The sequence below is a fragment of the Camelina sativa genome, chromosome 17 (genome assembly GCF_030686135.1).
Source record: "Camelina sativa cultivar CO46 ecotype springtype chromosome 17, ASM3068613v1".
Classification (NCBI taxonomy): domain Eukaryota; kingdom Viridiplantae; phylum Streptophyta; class Magnoliopsida; order Brassicales; family Brassicaceae; genus Camelina; species Camelina sativa.
The window spans coordinates 37,942,303-37,956,329 of NC_141896.1; the positions used below are offsets into that span (position 1 = coordinate 37,942,303).

Sequence of the window (14,027 nt, forward strand, 5' to 3'; positions counted from 1 at the left end):
CCAAATTCAAGTAAGAATTCACTGAACTTGTCAAACCAGGCTCTTGGACACTGTTTCAAGCCATATAAAGATTTATGAAGGAGACAAACATAGTCTGGTTTTTCTGGATCAACAAATCCAGCAGGTTGTCTCATGTAGACTGTTTCCTTTAGATCCCCATGTAAAAAAGCATTTTTGACATCCATTTGTTTTAACTCCCATCGCTTAACTGTAGCTGTGTGAAGTACCATCCTCACTGTTGGAGTTCTAACCACAGGGCTATATGTTTCTAGATAGTCTATTCCTTCCTCTTGGTTGAATCCTTTAGCTACTAAGCGTGCCCGTAGCTTGTCCAAGGTTCCATCAGCATTGTATTTGGTTCGAAAAACCCATTTATTTCCCAGAACATGCATATTTGGTTCAGGGGGAACTAAGGACCAAGTATTGGCTTCTTTGCAGTTCCCTATTTCCTCTCCCATGGCATTAGTCCAGCCAGGATGCTTTAAAGCAGCTGTGACTGTTTTAGGTTCTGGTTGAGAGACTTTGTGAGTAAGCAACGCATATCTCGGATTGGGTTTTCTAATACCACTCTTTCCTCTGGTCACCATAGGATGTTGATTAGTTACAGGGACGGGTTCATCTGAGGTTTGAAGAGTGGGTGCTGTAGATAGGTGAGCCAATGTATTTGATGACACATCCTGTGATGCATTATTTGATTGAGAAGGCTCTTGTAATGTAGGAGCGCTGTCGCCAATAGAAACAGGGTCTAAGCCCGTCGTACGCTCAGTACACTCCTCCATTACAGAGACAATGTTGTCTGAAGCTACTTGCAAAGGCTGTGTAACTTGTTCTGAAATCGTTACAGGCTGGGAAACTTGTACTGAATCAGACGTGCAGGTTGAGGCAGCAAAACTTTTATACCAAGCAGATGATAGAGGTGTGCTGTCTCTTTGATGAAAATGGCTATAGATAGTCGAGAAAGGGAAAGCAGCCTCATCAAAAACTACATGTCGACTGATGTATACTCGACCTGTAGGAGGATAGAGGCAACGATATCCTTTGTATTTTTCATTATATCCAAGAAACACACATTGTAAAGATTTGGGATCCAACTTGTTGTGAGCATAATCACGTAATGTTGGGAAGCAGGCACAACCAAAGGATCGCAAAGCAGAGTAGTTAGGGGTTTGACCAAAGGCTTTTGAAAAAGGAGTCTCTCCATCCTTGAGTTGAGCTGCAGGAAGCAAGTTGATGAGAAAATTTGCTGTAAAGAATGCCTCTACCCAGTACTTAGTTGGAACTTTACTTTGAAACATCATAGCAAGACCTAGTTCGGTGATGTGTCTATGCTTCCTCTCTGCTAAACCGTTTTGCTGAGGTGTATGAGGGCATGAGAGAAGTTGTTGTATACCGCTGTCTTGCAGGTGTTACAGAAACTGTTTACTTATGAATTCGCCTCCACCATCACACTGAAAGCACTTAATCTTGCAATTAAACTGATTCTCAACCAGCTTTTGAAACATAACGAAGATTTGAAAGAAGTCTGATTTCATTTTGATCGGATATAACCAACTGAACCGAGAATAATTGTCAACAAAGACTACATAATAATGAAATCCTTGGAAAGAGTTTATTGGAGAGGGTCCCCACAGATCACAGTGGACTCTCTCAAGAACTCTAGAAGCAGAAAAAGAAGATGAGATAAAAGGAAGTCTTGAACTTTTTCCTAGTTGACAAGCTTCACACACTGTCTTAGTGATTTTATTGAAAGAAATGCACTTGTTCTTGGCTAACTGTTGGAGGACTTGACTGTTAGGATGACCAAGTCTTCTATGCCACACTTCATCACTTGCAAGATGTTGTTGTGCAGAGTAGAAGGCTTGCATTTTCGGTTCCCCCAAGCTGTAGTGATCCTTATGCAGATTTCCCATTACCAGTAGCTTCCGTGTTGCCTTATCATTTATACGAACACCCTCATCATCAAATTCAAAGGAGCATGGATAGTCTCTAGTAAGATTAGACACAGACAACAATGATTTAGCAATGTCAGGGCATACAAGAACATCTTTTAAAGGCAAATTACCTGAAGAGGATGCAATACATGCGGAGCCTGTGTGAGTAATGGGGAGAAACGTTCCATCACCAACCATCACAGAGTCTGAACCAGTGTAGGGTTGTGAGTGATTGAGGACTTGTGGACTGTTTGTGACGTGAGCCGAAGAACCCGAGTCTGGAAGCCACTCATGACCATGTTGATCAGTAACGTCAGTAATCCGCATTGCAGCCAATGCAACAGGAACATCTTCACATTGGTAGCTGTTATTGAACCTATGCCAGCAACGAAGCGCAGGGTGACCATTCTTGCCGCAGATCTGACACGTCACATTCTGAGAGTTTGATGGATGTGAGACTTGCTGATGAAAGCCTCGTCCCTTTGTTGAGTATGTGTTACGGCCACCACGTCTGTTGTTTCCCCTGCCTCTACCATTGTACTGTTGCTGAGAGTGATAGGATTCATTGGATTGAGACACTGCAAAGGCAACATGTGGTGACACTGTATTCTCAACCAAATAAGCCTGAAGCCTGTCATCATAGCCAGTAAGCTTCGGGATTACATCATTCAAAGTAGGACAAGGAGCAGAGTCAAGAGCATTCTCAATAGTGGTTTTAATCGGCTCATACTCTCGTCCTAATCCATTCATAGCTGCAAATATTTTCATTTTCTCTGGAACCGGACTACCAACAGCAGCTAACTGGTCACAAACACTCTTAAGTTCCCTAAGATAAACCGTCATAGTCTTATCTTTCTTTTGAAAAGTCTGCAACTTTCTCTGAAGTTCGAATAGCCTAGAGGAGGAAACCCTATTAAAGTGATTTGCCAGAGTAATCCATACCTCATAGGACGTTGAGCAGTTCTGAACAACACTGAGTATGTCCTCAGCAAAGGAACCAAGAAGCCACGACTTGACAACGGCATCTGTTCTTAGCCAGTTCTGCTGCTCTTGCTGAAACTCTGGATTCGGTCTCTCTGTTGTAGTACCGTTGATTCCAGGAACGCTGACAGTAGGTGAGGGCACAGGAACAAAACCGTTGACGAAGCCTATTAGACCTTGGCCCGTTAAAAACGTCTCGAACTGATTCTTCCAAAGAGAGTAGTTTTGTCCATTGAGAGTGATGGTTACACAGTTTGAGATGTTAAGGGAAGGAACTGTGTAAGAAGCCATAGATCTGTTTACCACGGTCTCAAAAAGACTGTGCTCTGATACCATGAAAGTAAAGTAGAAATATTGAAGTGTTGTTTTATTTCAACTCCTTAAGGTTTTACAAAGATGGGTTTGTCATACTTATACATCGGACATAAACCCTAGTTGATGCAGACAGATGTCATCAACTCTGTACACAAGATGAATCAAGGGCTGCAAATCTGTTTGATGTCTTAATGTCTCCTTTGTCGCTTAGCTTGTTGACAGCTTTAGCTTTAACCGTACAGTCTTCAATGGCGATCTTCTTCTGATCTCTTTGCGATTTAGCCGTTGGAAGATTACACTGTTGGACTTTGTTGGGTTGGACCTTGGTGGGCTTCGCTCGTTCTATCACACGGCCCAACTTACCAACGACACCGTTTGGACTAGAAAGCAAATGTTCTGCTTTTGTACTAACATCAGTTTCTTAACCACAGTATTCTCAGACAGACTTACTTATCTCTTACTACAGCTGCAAAGAGAAAGAGTATGCTAGAAGAGATCGAACGCGAGTTTGAAGGTATCTCAACATATCAGTATCTGTCTAATTAGCTCATTCATATGCTTCTCAGAAGTAATAATGAACCTGCTTAAATCGTTTACTTGCAGCTGCTATTGGGGGTCTCAAACAGATTCAAGTGGATGATTCCAGAAACATTGAAGAAGAATGTAAACTCTCTGATCCCTTTTCTTATCTTTACAATATTTCTCATGCAAATTTTGAAACTTTTTTGGTTATAAATCTTGTTTCAGCTGCTAAGAGAAAGGTAATGTTGGAAGAGATAGACCGTGAATTTGAAGGTACATAGTTCAAGATTATATTTATGATCTCTCCTAAGTAAAGAAATTATGAGTTAAAAATCTGATTCCACCTTCTTTGTTCTGCAGAAGCACACAGTGGTATTAGTGCAAATTATGCTAAAGAAGAACGTAAGAAAAAAAAAAGGCAAGAAACTTTAACTATTTCTGTTTCACTCACTGTCTCAGACAATTTTGTAATGCAGTTCTTGTTCTCACAGCTGCAAAGAAACAGAGTGGCTCTGTTTTGCCAGAGGTTCTTGGACTTGGACACTCAGGTGTTTGCGGCTGTTTTCAAAAAGACAATGCTGGTTTGAAACAAGACGAAGATACTTGGCTCGTTATACCAACAAAATATAGCATAGAAGAGATCCTCTCTGAAGAATCTGCAATCAAGATTTTTTTTTCAGACCTTTTCTTAAGCAACAAAAAATGGATCACAATCATAAATATCATAACTCTAGTTCCTATGTTTTCATGATTTTGCAGGGAACAGAGACTTCTAGTCTCACCGCGTTGTTGACTCAGCTCGTTGAGAATCAAAGGAAAGAGAAGGAATCTCCACTCGGACATAGAGTTCTCACTTCTTCTTCCACAAGCGAATCATCTGCTACATCAGAGACTGTAGAAACCCTAAGAGCTAACCTGAAAGAGCTTCGCGGCTTAACCGCTCATGAGCTTGTGATGCGTAAGGATTTCGATCAGATTCTCATTACTGCTGCAAGTTTCGAAGAGCTAAGCTCAGCTCCGATCAGTTACATCTCTAAGTTAGCTAAATACAGAAACGTCATCAAAGAAGGACTTGAAGCTTCTGAGCGAGTTCACCTAGCGCAGGTACGAGCGACAGTGCTAAAAGAAGCTGCCACAGAGAAGCAAACTGATACATTTGAGGTCCAACACCCTCCTATTCTTTACCGCTATCATGGGAAGAAGAAAAGCCCAAGTGGCTAGAGAATTAGTAAGAAGGATCCAGTAGTAGTAATGGGCCTTGTGAGAGGGTCAAGTTGTCTTTAGTAAGGAATAAAGGTCTCTATCTGTCTGCTAAGTCTGTAACGGTCTGTGGGGTGGGGTAGGGATATGAGAGTAGTACTTATGTAGTAGGTGAGGGGCCGAGGGAACTTTGTCGAGTCTTTGGTAAACATTGTAAGGGGGAGGGGAGAGACTCCAAAAGAATTCTCTCGGGTTGTTACCGTTGTCTTATTCTGAATAAAAAGAGTGCTTTCTTTGTTTTGTTTTGTCTGTTCTAAAGAATCACATCCAAAACGTATCAAATTGGTATCAGAGCGAGATCTTTCTTGGAAATCATTTATCATGGCACCCACTAAGAAGGTAGAGGAGCTCGAGAAAGTGGTGGAGAACCTGCAAAGGGAAATCCAACAAGTCTCGGTGCTGGAGAACGACGTCAAGGAAATGAAGAAGCAGCTTAGTAAGCTTGACGCCCTGGAGAAACAGATGTCCAAGTTGGATGTCTTGGAGCGCCTAGAAAGGAGAATGATGGGGGAGGACCAGAAGCCCTGGTCACCGGAGCAGAAAACAGAGGAAGAAACCCAACTATCCGGTGTGGAGGTCAGCCTCGAAGAACCACCAAACCAGGTGGGGAACCGGAGTGTGACGCGAACCACCAAACCACCGCCGTCGAGAAGCGAGTCCCCGGAGAGACGAGATCCACTCAACCGAAACGTGGAGTTACCCTTGTTCAAAGGGGACGATGCCGAAGGGTGGACTGGTCGGGTGGAGCAATACTTCGAACTCAAGGAGTACACAGAGGAAGAAAAGTTGAGAGCAGTGAGGGTGTGTTTTACGGGTGAAGCTCTCACGTGGTACCGTTGGGAGAGAGACCGACATCCCTTTCTCAACTGGGAACAAATGAAGGAGAGAGTCCTGGAGAACTTTGCGGAGACAAAAGACTTAACGACGAGAGAAAGACTATTGTTACTCCGTCAAGATGAAACCACGGGGCAGTACTGCAAGGAGTTCATCGCCTTGGCTTCTAACGCACCGGAAGTGTCGGAGAGAGTCCTGGAGATGGCCTTCATGATAGGTTTGAAACCAAAAGTCAGAGCAGGGGTCAAAATGCTAGAACCTCGCAACTTGAAGAAGATGATGAGCCTTTCCAAGATGGTGGAGGCGTGGAATGGACAAGGGGACTCTCCGCCGTGCACGGGGTGGGAGAGCTCAGGCAAAACTTCAAACCAGGGAACAGGGGAGAAGATATTGTCCCGCGGTTCTTCTTACTCGGGGGGAGGGGCAAATGCGTCAATAACGAAGAACTTCGCCTCTTCTTCTCAGGAGAGCAAAACGACGTCGCTGCGGACCAGTGGAGAAAAAAACACTAACCCTAATTTGAAATCCTCGGATTCGCGACGACCTCCGTTCAGACGGCTGACAGATTTGGAGGCTAACGAACGACGAGCTAAAGGCCTGTGTTTCAGATGCGACGAGAAGTATCAGGTTGGCCATCGATGTCGGTTCAAGGGCCTACAAATCTTGGTGGCTACCGAAGACGACGACGGTGTGGGCGGGGAAGAAGTCGGAGAGGAAGCCACGGATACCGTGGAGGTTCCGGAGTTCGCGGCTCTGTCAATCCAATCTGCCGCGGGAATCTCGTCCCCACGCACTATGAAACTTAAGGGTAGTGTGCAGGGAACAGAGGTCGTGGTTATGATAGATAGCGGAGCCACCCACAATTTCATATCCAAAGCGATGGCTCTAAGGTTGGGAATAGTTCCGAGGGGAACCACGGGATACAGAGTAAGGATGGGCAATGGGGTGATGGTGCGAGGAAGTGGGGTATGTCAGTGCGTTAGGCTGCAGCTTCCAGACTATACTCTGATCACGAGTTTCTTACCGTTGGAGTTGGGAGAAGCTAATGTGATCCTAGGGATGCAATGGTTGCAGACTCTGGGCGACATGAATGTGAACTGGCTAGAGCAGCGAATGAGTTTCATGGTGGGACGAGACTGGGTGACCCTCAGGGGAGATCATAGCCTCAAGAACTCGTCTATATCCCTCAAGGCGATGTGGAAGACGATAAACCAGGATGGAGAAGGGATTTATGTGGAATGTACCAACCTACACTCAGCTGCAAATGGGGGTGAAGAGATGACTCCTGCGGTCTTCCAGTCATTGTTAGATGAATACACTCGAGTGTTTTCTGAGCCGCAAGGGCTTCCTCCCTCTCGCGGAAAAGAACATGCTATCACGCTCAAACCAGGGAGCGAGCCAGTTAGCGTGAGACCTTTTCGATATCCACACGCACAGAAGGAAGAGATCGAGAGGCAGATTGCCGTGATGCTAGCCGCAGGGATCATTCGGGAGAGTAGCAGTCCGTTCTCGAGTCCAGTGCTTTTGGTTAAGAAAAAAGACGGCAGTTGGAGGTTTTGCGTAGACTACCGCTCCCTCAACAAAGCTATGGTGCCTGATAGCTTTCCCATCCCCATGATTGACCAACTGCTTGATGAGCTACATGGCGCAAGAGTCTTCTCCAAGCTCGACCTACGTTCAGGGTACCATCAGATCTTGGTCAAGGCGGAGGACGTTCCAAAAACGGCCTTCAGATCACACGATGGTCATTACGAGTTTCTCGTGATGCCATTTGGCCTGACTAACGCTCCGGCGACGTTCCAATCGCTTATGAACGAGGTGTTCCGCCCATATCTCCGCAAATTCGTGCTAGTCTTTTTTGACGATATTTTAATATATAGTCGTTCGGAGGGAGAACACCAGAACCACCTCAGAGTTGTGCTCAAGCTGCTTGAGCAACATTAGTTGTATGCGAACCAAAAGAAGTGTCAGTTTGGCACCTCCAGGATTGCTTACTTGGGTCATGTGATCTCGCCTAACGGAGTATCTGCTGATCCGAGTAAGATACAAGCAATGTTAGATTGGGAACCACCAACCAATATCAAGGCCTTGCGAGGATTCTTGGGACTAACCGGATATTACCGGAGGTTTGTACAAGGCTATGGGGAGATCGCAAAGCCTCTGACCAACCTGTTAAAGAAAGATCAGTTTAACTGGGAAGAGAAGAGTGACGAGGCTTTCAAGAAGCTCAGAACCGCGATGACTACGGTTCCAGTGCTAGCTTTACCTGATTTTTCAGAGATGTTCATCGTGGAGTCTGATGCTTCGGGGTTCGGACTAGGCGCTGTTTTAATGCAGAAGGATCGACCAGTAGCTTACTACAGTCAGGCTTTATCAGATAGACAGCGGCTCAAGTCCATCTACGAACGGGAACTCATGGCCATCGTGCTATCCATACAGAAGTGGCGCCACTATCTCTTGGGTAGAAGGTTCATTGTGAGAACAGACCAAAAAAGCCTGAAGTTCCTGTTGGAACAGAGAGAGATAAATCTGGAATACCAAAGGTGGCTCACCAAGTTACTTGGATTCGACTTCGACATCCAATATAAACCAGGTATGGAGAACAAAGCCACAGACGCTCTCTCTCGCAAAGAAGTGGTCCCATCTCTATTTGCTCTCTCGGTTCCCGCGGCAATACAATTGGAGGAGATCTGCGCGGAGGTTGACAAGGATCAGGCACTGAGCAAGATTATCCGGGATCTGCGTGAGAATGAGCAGACCCATCCTGAGTTCTCGCTGGTCAACGGGAGGTTACTCAGACAGGGGAAGCTGGTGATTCCGAGTGCTTCAGCACTGACAGGGTTGATCATGCGCGAGTTTCACGACGGGAAATTGGGTGGTCACAGAGGAGTATTGAAAACTCAGAAGCGGATCGGTGATCTCTTCTACTGGGACGGTATGATGACGGATATCCGCAGGCACGTGGCCGCATGTGGAGTATGCCAGCGATACAAGTACTCCACCTTATCACCCGGGGGTCTGCTCCAACCCTTGCCCATACCAGAAAAGGTTTGGGAGGATATCTCCATGGACTTTGTGGAAGGTCTCCCCAAATCTGGAGGTAACAACGCGGTTCTGGTGGTGGTCGACCGTCTATCTAAGTATGCTCACTTTCTGATCATCAAGCATCTGTTCACCGCCACAGACGTTGCCAATTTATTCATTCAGGAGATCGTGAGGTTACATGGGTTCCCGCGAACTATCGTCTCAGATAGAGACAAGGTGTTTACGAGTCAATTCTGGAAGGAACTCTTCCGCTTGGCAGGAACTAATCTCTGCTTCAGTACCGCGTATCACCCACAGTCAGACGGCCAGACCGAAGTCACCAACCGAAGCATGGAGACTTACCTTCGTTGCTTTGCGGGGGAATAGCCTCGGACATGGTCAAGGTTCCTCCCTTGGGCAGAGCTCTGCTACAACTCCTCTTACCACTTTGCCATTAAGATGTCCCCATTCCAGGCAGTGTATGGCCGTGAACCTCCCTCCTTGGTGAAATACGAGAATGGATCCACGTCTAACGCTGAGTTGGAATCACAGCTCCGGGAGAGGGATGCGGTACTAGGGTTGATCAGGGAGCATCTCCACAAGGCCCAGCAGCGGATGAAGGAAAGAGCAGATATGCATCGCAGGGAGGTCGAGTTCGAGGTAGGAGAGTCCGTGTATCTCAAAATGCGCCCTTTCCGCCGCCGTTCCTTAGCAAGAAGAGCTAATGAAAAGCTCTCGGCCAGGTTCTATGGACCGTACACCATCGAGGCACGAGTAGGGAAGGTGGCATACCGGTTGAAACTTCCCGCAGAAGCAAAGGTGCACCCCACTTTTCATGTCTCTCAGCTAAAACGCGCCATTGGGGATCAGATTGTGGCAGTTGCGATTCCCGAACAGCTAACAGAGGATGGCGTGCTAGAAGCAGAGCCGGAAGCAGTACTGGATACACGCAAGAATCAGGTGACCGGACAAGCGGAAGTGCTGATCAAGTGGAAGGGATTACCTGAGTTCGAGTGTTCTTGGGAGTGGGTCAGCACCATGAAGGGACAGTTTCCAGGTTTCAACCTTGAGGACAAGGTGAATTTCAAAGGCGGGGGTAATGATACATTTGAGGTCCAACACCCTCCTATTCTTTACCGCTATCATAGGAAGAAGAAAAGCCCAAGTGGCTAGAGAATTAGTAAGAAGGATCCATTAGTAGTAATGGGCCTTGTGAGAGGGTCAAGTTGTCTTTAGTAAGGAATAAAGGTCTCTATCTGTCTGCTAAGTCTGTAACGGTCTGTGGGGTGGGGTAGGGATATGAGAGTAGTACTTATGTAGTAGGTGAGGGGCAGAAGGAACTTTGTCGAGTCTTTGGTAAACATTATAAGGGGGAGGGGAGAGACTCCAAAAGAATTCTCTCGGGTTGTTACCGTTGTCTTATTCTGAATAAAAAGAGTGCTTTCTTTGTTTTGTTTTGTCTATTCTAAAGAATCACATCCAAAACGTATCACAAACCGTTGTGGACTCTCATTTCTCAACTGCTAAAACGCTTGCTCAAAAAGGAGACGCATTGTACGTTAGGATCTTTGCGATCAAGAAACTGTTAACGAAGCTTGAAGTAGAGAAAGAATCTGTTGATGCAAAGTTTAAGGAGACTGTGAAAAATCTTTCTCATCTTCTTGTTGATGCTTCTGAGGCTTACGAAGAGTATCATGGTGCGGTGAGGAAGGCCAAAGACGAGCAGGCGGCTGAGGAATTTGCGAAAGAGGCGACGCAAAGTGCAGAGATCATTTGGGTTAAGTTTCTTGATTCTCTTTAAAGAACAGTTGAGATTATTGGTTGTGTTTAGAGCAAATCTAGAGCTCTTATTGGTTCTTGTTTTGTATTTTGGGATGATGTTCTGTTTCAGAGTTTGTGTGTTAAGAGAGAGAGAGAGAGAGATAGAGAAGACGAGAGGATCTCTGAAAACGAATAATGTATTTTTTCTTCCTCAGATCTCTATAATAACGAAAGCTTTCAATATATAAATGTTTCACTCTATAACCTTTTTACATTACCTTGTAACATTCTTCTCCTGCACACCATGTATGAAGTAATTTTTCTTTTGACATCTTTAATGTATGGATACTTTGAACATAGTTTACAAAGAGATCATGCATAACAAAGTCATCAAGTCAAGTTTTTAACTATGAAGTAAAATTAGGTAAAATGATTGTATAATTTTTTTTTTCATTAACCTGATTTTTACTCATAAACAGATATAGAAAAGGGAAATTGGCAAGAATAACCCAAAAAAAAAACTATAATTCACCTACTAACCACTCTAACCATATAATTCACCCACTAAAAACTATAGAAAATAGCATAGGGCATATCATACATTTATTATCATGCAGTTTATTTTCTATACTTTATTAAAGAAATAACATGTAATTTATTTAATTTACTTAAATAAATATCCATTGTTAGTTTAGCTAATCCACCATTTTTACATGTTTGTAAATTTCAAATTTATTAAAATTTATGCTCTAATATTATACTAAACATTTTGTTGTCTACAGTAAAAAAAAACAAGTAATATAGATTAGTAAACTTTTCATCCATGAAATTTAAAAGTTAATATTATGTTGCCAAGAAAATTAGAATCAGGTCGCGACTACGTCCTTTTGGGTCGAGATTAATTACTAAGAAACAAAATTAATCTCTTAAGCAGAAGAAGAAGAAGCACACACTCGTCCCTCTCTCTCTCTGCTTAGCTCTGATCTCTGAAGAAGAAGAAGACTACTGAATACGAAAGTAAGCTTCTCTGTCTCCTCTCTTTCTCGACCTCTTCTTCTTCTTCTTCTTCACTATTTTTTTCTGTTTTTTTTTCTTTCGTTTGCCGGTGAAGATCATTGACTTCAAGCTTCGTGTTGATTCTTCGTTTCATAATCAGTTAATCACAGATTGCTGCAAATTCGCGTTAATTAGCTGCGTACTTGTTGCTAATTCGTACTTGGGAAGCTGAAACATTGGAGAATCTGCGAATCCAAGTCCGTTGTTACTCAGCTTCTGGTAAGTGTAACTGACCGATCGATTTTGATTTTGATTTTTTTCTTTTGGTAATCGGCAAATCGAAGTCCCAGTGGTTACTCAGCTTCAGTCTCCGAATCATCCAACGCGATTTTGTATTGTTGTAGTTGTATTGTTTGTTTTGTGGGAACCTAAGGGAGAAAGCAAATTCTTATGGCTTTGGAGTTTTAAAAATCCTTTGTTTATCTGATTTAAGTTTAGGTTTGATGTTCATCTGATGTCGCAGGTTTTTGGCTACATTTGCTTTAAACATTGTATCAAATTTGAAGCTTTCTCTTGAAGTTAGCCGGTTAAGCTGAGAAAGTTATCCACTGACAAAGAATTAGACTAAGTTTAGGTTTTGATTTTCATTTGAGGTCAGGTATATTTGGCTAGATGACTCTGGTTTGGTTTAAATCACTGTGTGAAATATTTGAAGCTTTCTGATAAAAATTAGCCATGGAAGTCGTTTAGAGCTAATGTAGTTATCTAATGACACTTTCTTGTTAAATTTCCTGTAAATGTTTTCTCTAGAGTTGATTTATTCTTGTGTTTTTTGGCATTTTTGGTTGCAGGTTCTGTTTGGCTGCGAATGTGATTGGTTTTGTCTATGATATGTGATCTTGTATACCTGTTATCTACTAGCATCCGGAGATCACGACATAATCTGCGGCATTTCTTGGAATTTGGTCTTGATCAAGTATGTTCCTTCTGCCTCTCTTTGATTAGAAAACTCTGTGCCTTTAAATCAGTCAAATGGTTGAAAAAAAAAAACAAAGCTTGAAACTTGATGCATGCTATAGAACTAACGAGAAGGTGAGGCTGGATTTTTAGTGAATCTCATTGATCTTTTCTGATAATCGATAAGACTTCATATATATGCAACTTTAGTCAAATTTGTTATCAACTAAGTTTCAGGATTTTTTACATGGCTAGCTTTAGATACTAGATTCTTTAGGTGGAAAGCTAACAACTTTAACAAAGTATTGATCATCATTTGCATTTGCTTCTAGACTTGATTTTTACATTTCTCTAATTTTGTGACATGGTGTGTAGCTTGACTGATCGGAGCTCAATCTTTCTCGATTTATAATTGTCATGGTTGCGTTTAAGTTGTTAGCTTTCCACCTAAAGAATATGGTATCTTAACCAATAGTATAATATACAGTTTTTGCATCTGTTTTCTAGAGTTCGTTTTATCTTTCTCTAGGTTTTGTGACATGGTGTTATGCAGGAGGATTTGTTGTGCAATTTCCAAATTACGTAGTCCCTGATCTCACTGGCTTTAAGGTTTTTCATTACACTTTCTAAACTCTTTTGTTCCTTTTGTCTTTGATTCCTCCATTATGTTGATTGCATCTTCTTACAAGTCTTATTGGTCGAAGCTCCCTAGGTTTGCGCTCCTGATAAAACTTGTTGTTTGTTGTAAGTTTTTGTGTTAGGAAACCTGAAATGGGAATGCTTACTTATTGCGTTAAGCTTCCTAGGGGTTTGATTTACCTCTGCTAAAATATAAATAGCCGATAGTATGTTGCTTGCTTCGTAACTGAACATGAGAATAATCCTTGAGAAATCTTCTTTCTAGTCGTATTGGTCGAAGCTCCTAAGGGGTTTGTGATCCTGATTAATATATTGGTTCGTTGTAAGTTTATGTGTTTGGATCCTGAAATGGGAATGCATACTTTAATTACGTTATGATTGTTATGTGATTTAGCTGTTCTGCTGATGAATGAATATATGTATAAATTTGGATTTTACAGATGAAACCATATGTATCTCAGAGTGTCGTATACAAGTGAACACAAACGAGTCAACCGAAGATTCCAAGTAACCATCAGGAGATAGAGGTCAAGGGGAGTGGGAAGCTGCTGCAGACATAATGGAAGGGAACGAATCATCTGACATAATAGCAGTATAAAGAGTCACTTCTAATATGAGTGTGAAGATCGCAAACACTTAGTAGTCAGCATAAAGTTGTATATGTTATTGTTACTGTTAAAAGATTAATAAACATAAGTTGATCACTATGAATCAGTACTGAAACAGAGTTGAAAACAGAGGATACTTGTCATGATGCGTTATGCAAAATCCCATAAAAATAAAGTAAACATGATCATTAGGCAACAC

The 14,027-nt window shown here is 42.8% G+C and overlaps 2 protein-coding genes and 1 long non-coding RNA gene across 6 annotated transcripts; all 3 read left to right on the plus strand.

Annotated features, from left to right (window-relative positions):
- The first annotated feature begins 1,818 nt into the window (after window positions 1-1,818).
- Window positions 1,819-5,251, plus strand: LOC104758562 (TSK-associating protein 1-like). Of its 2 annotated transcripts, none has more exons than XM_087494438.1 (6): window positions 1,819-3,741; window positions 3,831-3,890; window positions 3,975-4,022; window positions 4,110-4,151; window positions 4,241-4,414; window positions 4,507-5,251. In XM_087494438.1, the coding sequence occupies exons 1-6, from the start codon at window positions 3,711-3,713 to the stop codon at window positions 4,968-4,970; spliced, it is 819 nt and encodes a 272-aa protein (XP_087350564.1). In that variant the 5' UTR covers window positions 1,819-3,710; the 3' UTR covers window positions 4,971-5,251. The 2 variants fall into 2 exon arrangements, with proteins under 2 accessions (XP_087350564.1, XP_087350565.1); XM_087494439.1 differs by having other exon boundaries at window positions 4,110-4,167; window positions 4,507-4,647.
- On the plus strand, window positions 5,182-10,869 carry LOC147924845 (uncharacterized). The gene has a single exon (XM_087494432.1). It carries the CDS (start codon window positions 5,331-5,333, stop codon window positions 7,785-7,787), a length of 2,457 nt encoding a protein of 818 aa, XP_087350558.1. The 5' UTR covers window positions 5,182-5,330; the 3' UTR covers window positions 7,788-10,869.
- A 591-nt stretch (window positions 10,870-11,460) lies between these two features.
- Window positions 11,461-13,957, plus strand: LOC104758564 (uncharacterized). 3 transcript variants are annotated; one of them, XR_762743.3, is made up of 5 exons: window positions 11,502-11,645; window positions 11,785-11,903; window positions 12,476-12,600; window positions 13,135-13,190; window positions 13,661-13,957. It is a non-coding gene; the product is annotated as an uncharacterized LOC104758564 (long non-coding RNA). The 3 variants fall into 3 exon arrangements; XR_762744.3 differs by having other exon boundaries at window positions 11,508-11,645; window positions 13,111-13,190; XR_015586394.1 differs by lacking the exon at window positions 13,135-13,190 and having other exon boundaries at window positions 11,461-11,645.
- The last annotated feature ends 70 nt before the right edge of the window (window positions 13,958-14,027 follow it).

What these genes read in the sequence shown, in the direction of transcription:
- LOC104758562 (XM_087494438.1), top strand. Translation starts at nt 3,711, where the DNA reads ATGCTAGAAGAGATCGAACGCGAGTTTGAAG. An exon ending in CAGAAACATTGAAGAAGAAT is followed by an intron (nt 3,891 to 3,974) that starts GTAAACTCTCTG and finishes ATCTTGTTTCAG; the next exon opens with CTGCTAAGAGAAAGGTAATG. An exon ending in AAATTATGCTAAAGAAGAAC is followed by an intron (nt 4,152 to 4,240) that starts GTAAGAAAAAAA and finishes TTGTTCTCACAG; the next exon opens with CTGCAAAGAAACAGAGTGGC.
- LOC147924845 (XM_087494432.1), top strand. Translation starts at nt 5,331, where the DNA reads ATGGCACCCACTAAGAAGGTAGAGGAGCTCGAGAAAGTGGTGGAGAAC.